At 36.4% G+C, this 10274-nt stretch overlaps 1 protein-coding gene across 5 annotated transcripts in view; it reads right to left on the bottom strand.

The window, feature by feature from the left end:
* COP1 (COP1 E3 ubiquitin ligase) overlaps positions 1–10274 on the bottom strand; it is a 172480-nt gene that overhangs the window by 62881 nt on the left and 99325 nt on the right. For all 5 annotated transcript variants that reach the window (XM_017529941.2, XM_017529939.1, XM_017529940.2 and 2 more), the window contains one exon: positions 9330–9446. In XM_017529941.2, the coding sequence (XP_017385430.1) occupies positions 9330–9446 (117 nt within the window). The remainder of the gene's footprint in view (positions 1–9329; positions 9447–10274) is intronic.

The raw sequence follows: 10274 nt of genomic DNA, 5'->3' as shown, positions 1-10274 counted from the left end.
AAAAAAAAAAAAAAAAAAAAAAATCATCACTAATGGCATTACAGGAAACATTTATTTCCAATAATATCTATTTATTTATGTTCATGATTTGTTGATTTTAATTTTCTCTGATGTTACCCTAATTCTTTTGTGATGTTTTTCAAACTAGACTGACAAAGGTAAAGATATTGTTTAAAACTACGTTCTCGGCCAGGCACAGTGGTTTATGCCTGTAACTCCAGCACTTTAGAAGGCCGAGGCAGGCGGATCATAAGGTCAGGAGTTTGAGACTTGCCTGGCCAACATGGTGAAACCACAACTCTACTAAAAATACAAAAATGAGCCGGGCATGGTAGTACACACCTGTAGTCTTAGCTACTCAGGAGACTGATGCAGGAGAATCGCTTGAACCCAGGAGGCAGAGCTGAGACCGTGCCATTGCACTCCAGCCCAGGCAACAGAGCAAGACTACATCTTCAAACCAAGCCAAACCAAACGAAAAACTTCATACTCATGAACAGGGCCCAGTACATGGTCTATATAAAGATATTAGTGGCTAAAAAAATTACACTGTGAGGCTGGGCAGGGTGGCTCACGCCTGAAATTCCAGCACTTTGGGAGGTAGAGGTGGGTGGATCACCTGAGGTCGGAAATTCAAGACTAGCCTAGCCAACATAGTAAAACCCCATCTCTACAAAAATACAAAGATTAGCCGGGCATGGTAGCACACGCCTGTAATGCCATCTACTCAGGTGGCTGAGGCAGGAGAATCGCTTTACCTGGGAGGCAGAGGCTGCAGTGAGCCAAGATTGTGCCACTGCACTCCAGCCTGGGCACCAGAGCAAAACTCCATCTCAAAAACAAAAAACAAAAAACAAAAAACTTACATTGTGGGCTTTATCACTGGGAAATGTAGGAAAATATGTATCAAAGAATAATTTAAAATTTGGTGATTTACTATTTGAATTCATCTAAAAGCGTCATATACAAGTGATTACTTACAGAACACACAGTATTATCACTATATTAATGTAATGAGATAAGGAATAAACATAAATCACACAATCTAAAGTACTCACAATGAGTTATAATATATAAAATAAGCATAAACTGTGAGCAAAAATTGCTAATATCACATTCTGCCTGCTTAGAAATCAGTTGCTTTTTTTAATGGACATGGTCTTGCTCTGTTTCCCAGAATGAACTGCAGTGGCATAATCATAGCTCACTATAACCTTGAACGCCTGGACCCAAAGGCTCAAGTGATCCCCCGTCTTGGCCTCCCAAAGTGTTGAGATTACCAGGTGTGAGCCACCATGCCCAACCAGGAATCAGTGTCTATAAAATATGTGCTAATTATTAGGCATATTTATAGCTGTGTTTTCTATTTACTAGGTAACAATTAGAAGGAATGTCTTCCAAATCTCATTGGAAATATAAAATCCAGCATGCCTACACCAGAAGGAAAAGCATTAAAAAGCACACCTGAAAAGTAGTACAGAATTACTTCCTCTAAATGGCCTAGTTTGCTAAATTTATACAAACTCAGCAGCTGCAAAATTACCTAAACAAACTACACATTTATTTTGTGAGAATTAATTTGCTTCAATCCTCATTGATTTGCTTTACATCAATCTCTTTTTGTATACTTCTGTTGTAAGGATTAAATGCAAATAATGGTAAGTAATGAATGACTAATAAATATGAGGCATAATTTTTTAATCATTAAGACATTAAAATAACTTAAAACCATGTAGGCAGGTAAGTATTGTAAATAAATCAACTGATTTATCTCAAAAGTCTGCAGAATGGTTGCCTACATTAACGATGATAGGAAAGAAAACCTAACTGGGACCCTTTAACACCACTAGTGCTGCTTTCTTTGAATATCCGCAAAGATAAATTCATTATGGGAAACTGTCAAAATCATTTAGAAACAAGTCTGATATACTGGGATTAGAATCAATGCTTGACTTTATTGAAAAAGATAAGCAGAAAAAATCATTTTAAGTAAATAATCTATGTCTGATTGAAAAGAACATGGATTTCTCCAGCTGACAGATTCCATCTTCTATATACATACTTGTTAACTTTCATGTTCACATCTTTATTACCTTATCATTTTTGCTTTTCTATTACAGAAAGATCTATAAAGTCTCCTAAGATACCGAAATTTGAATTCTCTTAGCATTTTCCCTTTTCTTTAATGTATTTTGAGGCAATGTTATTGCATACACAAAGCTCAGAAGATGTATGTTTTAATTCTAATTTATTGCTTTTATATTGGGACTTTTAAAGTCTTTGTATGTATGATAAAAGGTGAAAGAACAAAATAACAAAATAAAAGTACAGAGAGAAAAAAATTCATTGTAACAAGCACAAATAAAAGATCTAAGCAAGATAGACTGGGAAGGTTACAACTGGTATGATGCATTGCTTCCCTGGTAGGACCCACAGTGCCCTTGCAACAGGAAGTCAAACTGTAATTGGGGGAAGCTCATATACTAATCTTCTACTTGCAACTCCAAAAGCAACATTTAAGGAAAGTACAGCTCATTCCTAATGTCAAATTCATCATCGCAAATGATATTTAATAAACAAGCAACTTCATCAGTATGATTCTGTATTGCTCTCAGTGGTAAAATAAACAGTATAGCTAAAGAGAGAGTATTATTTTATACTTTAAAGACAAACATTTAGATGACAGGCTACATCTTAAAAAATGCTTCAATTCTAAATGAAGATGATTGAACTTCGGTCAGTTTTCTAGTAGTAAAGGTTTTTCCTGTCTTAAAGGAATGTTTCAGTCAGTGAAAGGTACAATGAAAGGCAATGAATTAAGCACTATTGGCCTCCATGATGCCTTGCTCTGATACTACCTCCTGCTTCAGACTGAGGAAAACTAGCTCATACCTAACCTCAATGTGCCCTCAGCATCCATTTCTACTATCTTAAAGTGTTTACAGCCTATGCAAGATAAAAAGTTAATACTATATTGCTCAGATGCTCTTGCAGTTATGCTTCTACATATGAATTAGGTTCTATCACTCAGATGCACTTATTTAAGATTTGAAAGGTGAACATTTTTATGGTCATTCTCCTTCTGCTTTGGATGTTTCTGTTACAAGCACTATTGCAGAGATGTAGGGGTTTTCTGTTGCAGTGTTCCAGTGTCCAGTTGCTAGTTTTGTGGGAGTTGTAATGAATGATTCCTGATTCCATGATTACAGTAATGGCATCATGTTCTTTATTTCAATAGTGACACTAGCTAAGAAATAAATAATAGTTCCCTTGGCCTATTTATTCAGTGATGAGCTAAGAGTCATTATAGGAAGCCAACCCTGCAGGATCATCCCCCAGACCTTCCAACAATAACAAAAACAACAGCCTTTTCACATACATTAATACACTGTGAAGAAACTGATAAATGTTTAGCTACACCTACCAAAAAGAAAATAATTATAGTGGAATGAAACTAGGCACGTTACTATTGACAATATAGGAATTATAAAGGAATGTTATGAACAACTTTATGCCAATACATTAGAAAACTCAGAAAATCTGAATTCATCTAGAAAAAATAAACAGGCTGCGTGCGGTGGCTCACGCCTGTAATCCCAGTACAGGTATTGATCGACTTAGGACCTATGCAACTTATGACCATTCGACTTTACGACCATGATCGCTAGCCACGACTGCTCCGCGTCTGGCAGTGCAAACATTGCCCAGCTGGGTGTACGACAGTGCGGACCAGCTTCCGGCAGCACTACCATCTCTGCGTGGACCATTTCAACTGTTATCCCAGACTTGGTACAGCAATTTGTGTTTTGTGTCTTGGATATTTTTCATCAAACCCCTCCCAAGATGTCTACCAAGAGGAAATTGTCTTTGTCTACGCCTCAGCCTGCCAAGAAGGAAAGAAAGGCCATCATCTCGACACGAAAATAAGGGTAATTAAGCAGTACGAAGGAGGAAAGAAAGTGAATGTGATCGCACGTGATACGAAGTTATCACACTTGACTGTGTCGATGATTTTGAAAGATAAAGAAAGAATTAGTGAAGCTGTGAAAGGTTCTGCACCCATGCGATCAACAGTTATAACAATGCAACAAAGCGGGCCCATCCACGAAACGGAGAAATTGCTATATATTTGGATGGAAGATCAAATTCAAAAACGGCCAATAAAATGTTTCGCACGTTTATATATTCTGATATGTTTTGCAATTGGGAAAATGTTTCCTATGGTATTTTTTACACCTGTATTTTGTATTTTTGTATGCACCTGTATTTTGTAGTTTTGTATGTTTTGCAAATATTAAACCAGTTGTACTGGTAATGCAGTGTTTTACTTAAACCTGACGAATGTAAAAATAAGAAATAAAATGGTGTAGAGATGATACAAATGGCATAAAATGAACAAAGAAAATTATGATATATAACAATAATGAAATTATGATATATAACAACAATAAAATTATGATAAAATATGACTTAAAGATTTTTATAATATCATTTCACAGTACTGGACATATAGCCTACTCAACTTACGACCAAATCGTGTTACGACTGGTCTGTCGGAACCAATCATGGTCATAAGTCAAGCACTAGCTGTACTTTGGAAGGCTGAGGTGGGTGGATCACCTGAGGTCAAGGCCAGCCTAACCACCATGGTGAAACCCTGTCTCTATTAAAAATACAAAATTAGCTGAGTGTGGTGGTGCATGCCTGTAATCCTAGCTACTTGGGAGGCAGAGTGAGGCAGGAGAATTGTTTGAACCCAGGAGGAAGAGGTTGCAGTGAGCCGAGGTAGTGCCATTGCATTCCAGCCTGGGCAACAAGAGTAAAACTCCTCCCCTGCCTCACTGCTGCCCCCCAAAAAGAAAAGTCAACAAATAAAATTGAATCAGGACTTTAACATCTTCCCAAAAAGAATGATCCAAGCCCAGATAGTTTCTCTGATGAATCCTATCAAATATTTGAAAATTATGCCAATTCTTCACAAACTCATTCAGAATGCAACAGAAGGAACACTTCCCAATTCATTCTATAAACCCAGTAGTTCTTCACTGTTGAAGACAGAAAATATCCTCATAAGCAAACTACAGGCCGGGCATGGTGGCTCATGCCTCTAATCCAAGCACTTTGGGAGGTTGAGGCAGGCAGATCACTTGAGGTCAGGAGTTCATGACCAGCCTGGCCAACATGGTGAAACCCTGTCTCTACTAAAAATACAAAAAATTACCCGGATGTGGTGGCTGGTGCCTGTAGTCACAGCTTCTCAGGAGGCTGAGGCACAAGAATCACTTGAGTCTGGGAGGCAGAGGCTGCAGTGAGCCAAGATCGTGCCACTGCTCTCCAGCCTAGGCGAAAGAGTGAGACTCTGTCTCTAAATAAATACACAAAACTACAGGTAACTATCCGTCACTAATACAGACACAAAAGTACTTAATATTTTAGCAAAATGAATCCAGTAACATGTAAAAAAGGGTTTATATGAAGGCCAAAATGGATTTTTCCAATGAACAAAAGACTGGTTTAATATTATTATAATTACTATCCCACATTACTATAGTATAAAACATAAACCTCAACAGAGGCAGAAAAAAGCATTTTACAAAATCTAAAGCTTATTCACAACAAAAACTCTTAGCAAACTAGAAACAGATAAAAAATTAAACTGATAAAAGGTAGCTACAAAAAACCTCACAGCCAACACCATACTTAATTATGAAAGAATAAATGTTCTTCACCTATGATAAGAAGTTGCTTTTACCACTTCTATTTAACATTGTACTAGATCTTCTAGCTAATACAATATAGCAAAATGGCATTCATAAATTGTTCAACTGCAGATGATTCTACATGCAGAAAGCCCCAAGAAATCCACAATAAAACAAGAAATAAAGAGAAGCAGTATCAGAGATATAAGATCGATATAAAAATCAATTGTATTTCTGTACAATGTTAACAAAATAAAAAAATAAAATTTAAAAGCAATTCCATTTACAATACAAGTAACAAAATAAGGACAAATTTAACAAAATAAGTTCAAGACTTGTACACTGAAAATTACAAAACTATTGATGTTAAAAATGGCAAAGATAGTTAAAAAAAGGTAAAACGAGTAATTGGCTAACTTAATATGCGGATTTAAAATTACCAGTGAAATACAGTAGTTTATCAAAATAATTCTACATTATGCCAAAGCAAGGTTAATTCAAGAAAAATACAATTCAGTGTCAGAAAAGGCATACGCATCAATTGGTGCTAAAAGGCACTTGATAAAATACTGTTTGCTTCTAATTAAGAAACAGCAAAGTAAAACAATTTGAATATAATAAAATATTTTTCAAAAGCCAATATTCTAAACAGCAAAACACTACTAGAGCTCATTCAACTCAATGAAAATAGATGGGGGAGGACATTATCACTAGTAAACTCTGCCTTAGAGGTAGAGAATGTGACATAAATCATTGGAAAAGAAGAAATGCAAATATCACTTTAGGCAGATATCAAGTATAAATAGATAACCCAAACACTACTAAAAAGGTACTAGACTTAATGAGAAAAATTTGTAAAGTACTTAGATATAAGACAAATATTCAAATATGAACAAGTTTTGTCTACACTTAGCAAAAAATACCTGCAAAAAGAGAATGGAAAGTAAAATTTCATTAAAAAAAAAAAAAAAAAAAAAAAAAAAAAAAATAAAAAAAAAAAAAAAAAAAAAGGTAACATACATAGGAAAAAACTGACCAGAAAAGTCCAGAACCTAAGGAAAGTAAATTATAAAATCTCACTGAAAGACATAAAACAACCCAAACAACGGCAAGTGTGCAGTGGCTCACACTTATAATCCCAGAACTTTGGGAAGCTGAGGTAGGCAGATTGCTTGAGCCCAGGAGCTTGAGACCAGCCTGGACAACATGGCAAAACCACACCTCAAAAAAAAAATACAAAAATTAGCCAGGTGTGGTGGTGTGCGCCTGTAGTCCCAACTACTCAGGAAGCTGAGGTTGGAGGATCACTTGAGCCAGGGAGGTCCAGGCTGCAGTGAGCTGTGTTCATTCCACTGTATTCAACCTGGGTGACCCAGTCTCAAAAAAAAAGGAAGAAAACCCAAACAAATAAAAAAACACCCCATGTAACTGTAGACAAACATACGATCACAATAATGCCAATGCTTCTAAAATCAGCAAATAAATACAAGCAAGTCTGATAAAAATACCAAAATAATTTTTCTAGGATTGGAAAAATATAAATCTTAAGGCTTACATGGAAAATTAAACAAGAAAAGTAAGAAATGTATGAAAATGGATAATAATGGGGAAAACTGCCTAGCAGACTGTGGAATCATTTTTAAAGTAGGTTCTCATTTCCCAGGAAGGAGAAAATTTGATAATATTCATATCTGACATTGGTACAAATTAAATTAAATATTGATAAAATATTATATATGAAAATGAGGGCCAGTGTTTATAAAACAGAACATAAACTAAGCGTATATATTTTAATTGAATATATGATAAAATATTAATAAAAATAGCAATTATGAAAACTTTACACAAAGAATCTTTTTTTCCATAATCCTCACAACAGCCCCCCAAAACTCTACCTTTATTGTAAAGTTAAAGAACTTGGGAGAGAGTTAAAGAACTTCCTCAAGGTCACATTTCTAATTCATGACAAAGTAGTAAGTATTTAAATAACACAGAAGTAAGTTCAAATGAAAACAGCATGTAATAGTTAAAAATGAATTCTATATGCTAATAAAGAGAATTTTTATCCACATGTATATGTTAGTCCAGGTCCTCCTTAAATTGAACTAGGAAACTATGTCAGTAGCCCAGTGACATAGTGAGCTGAATAAAAGGAAAAAGTATAGTGACAAGGTTTAAATTATGCATTTCCTGGCTGGATACAGTGGCTCACGCTTGTAATCCCAGTATTTCGGAAGGCCAAGGCAGGTAGATTATGAGGTCAGGAGTTTGAGACCAGCCTGTCCAATATGGTGAAACCCTGTTTCTACTAAAAAATATAAAAATTAGTCATGTGTTGTGGTGCATGCCTGTAGTCCTAGCTACTCAGGAGGCTGAGACAGAAGAATCACTTGAACCTGGGAGGTAGAGGTTGCAGTGAGCCAAAATCGTGCCACTGCACACTCCAGCCTGGGCGACAGTAAGACTCTGTCTCAAAAAAATGAAAATTATGGATTTCTTCTTCTTTTTTTTTTTTTTTCCTGAGATGGAGTCTTGCTATGTCTCCCAGGCTAGAGTGCAGTGGTGCGATCTTGGCCTCCCTGGTTCGACCGATTCTGCTGTCTCAGACTCCTGAGTAGCTGGGGTTACAGGCATGCACCACCACTCTCGGCTAATTTTTGTATTTTTAGTAGAGACAGGGTTTTACCACGTTGGTCAGGCTGGTCTCAAACTCCTGACCTCATGATCCACCTGCCTTGGTCCCTCAAAGTGCTGTAATTATAGGCATGAGCCACTGCACCTGGCCTCATTTCCTTTTTAAAAGTTGCTATTGTCCCCATCATATGGTGCTAGCTTGTACTTCTTTTGTAAAAACCTAATATTATTAATAAAAAAATAAGGGGTCACCATTCAGAAGCCAAATTACAAGTATTTACTATTTTAGTAAATATTCAAGGAGGAAAAATATAGAAGATTAAAAAATTAAGGTAGGGTGACCATATGATTTATATTCCAGCTCATGACACTTTTGTGAATGAAAGACGGCACTAATAGTAATTACAATGGTACAAATGGTGTAAGCTAAAACTGTCCCAGACAAATACAGACATATGGTCACCTTAGTCAAGAAAAATAATTTACCAAATGATTATTTGGTATGATAATAATAGCAAACATTTCTTTGAATACTACTACGTTAGCAGGAACTCCATGATACAGGACTGTCTTATCCACTGTCCCTAGGTGGCTGCTTTGTGCATAGTAGGCAATCAATAAACAATTGTTGAAAGAACAGTTTGCCTTAAAAAAAAGTGTTCCTGTGTCTATACAACATAGCTTAATAATAGCTTGTTATTACGATCTTAAGTTTGTGAATAAGTAATAAGCATTAATTAATGCACATAAATACGAAGAAAAACGACAAAAATTAACAAATTCATATCTATGTATTAAAGATAGGTGTCAGAATAGTGTAATTAAAGTATAGCACTAAATGAGTAATAATGGCATACTGTATACTTCTAATTTAGAGCTTAATAAAAAAAAAAACAATATTTAAACCTACAAGAGAGTTGTTTTAAAATGCTCTCCTATCCTTACCATGATACTCAACCAACATCAAAGGAAGACAGATCTGCTTTCATTTCTTACCTGCACAGCCGAAAGCCAAATGGTATCTGGAAGAGGGGCTGAATTTAACACAGCACACGTTAGCCTTCGCCTCAATGCTTGCCACTGAGTTGTCTAGATTGGTGGACCACAGCTTCACTAAGGACAAAGGACAATAAAAACAAAAGGAGAAACAAGTAATACATTAGTAAATGCCTCTGTAACTTGGAAAGTTTGCTTATTGCTCCAGAAATCTTTGTGTGCCAAAACATTTTGGTTTACTAGGACTAAAAATGTTAAAGCTGTATATATTTGTCAATTCTCACACTACCAATAAAAACATGCCTGAAACTAAGTAATTTATAAAGAAAACAGGTTTAACTGACTCACAGTTCTACATGGCTGGGGAGGACACAACAACGGCAGACAGCAAATGAGGAGCAAAGTCACCTCTTACATGGTGGCAGGCAAGAGAGCTTGTGCAGGGGAATTCCCATTTATAAAACCATCAGATCTCACAAGACTCATTTACTACCACAAAAAAAGTATGGGGGAAACTGCTCCACAATGATTAAATTATCTCCACCTGGCCCTGTCCTTGACACATGGGGATTATTACAATTCAAGGTGAGATCTGGGTGGGGACACAGCCAAACCATATGACCGAATGACTAAGTAACAGAATAACATTAAAACCAAGAGAGCTTACTTTCAATGTCAAAAATGAATATAGATAAAAAGGTTGGACATGTTGGTTCATGCCTGTAATCACAGCACTTTGGGGGGCTGAGGCAGTAATCACTTGAGCTCAGGAGTTAAGAGACCAGCCTGGGCAACATGGTGAAACCTTGTCTCCACTAAAAATACAAAAGTTATCTGGGCATGGTGGCCCAGGACTGTAGTGCCAGCTACTCGGGAGGCTGAGGTGGAATAATCACTTGAGCCCAGGAGGCAGAGGTTGCAGTGAGCTGAGATCATGCCACCAAA

This window comes from Cebus imitator, unplaced genomic scaffold (genome assembly GCF_001604975.1).
Source record: "Cebus imitator isolate Cc_AM_T3 unplaced genomic scaffold, Cebus_imitator-1.0 Scaffold62, whole genome shotgun sequence".
Lineage (NCBI taxonomy): Eukaryota > Metazoa > Chordata > Mammalia > Primates > Cebidae > Cebus > Cebus imitator.
This window is presented reverse-complemented; position numbering and strand designations above follow the sequence as displayed.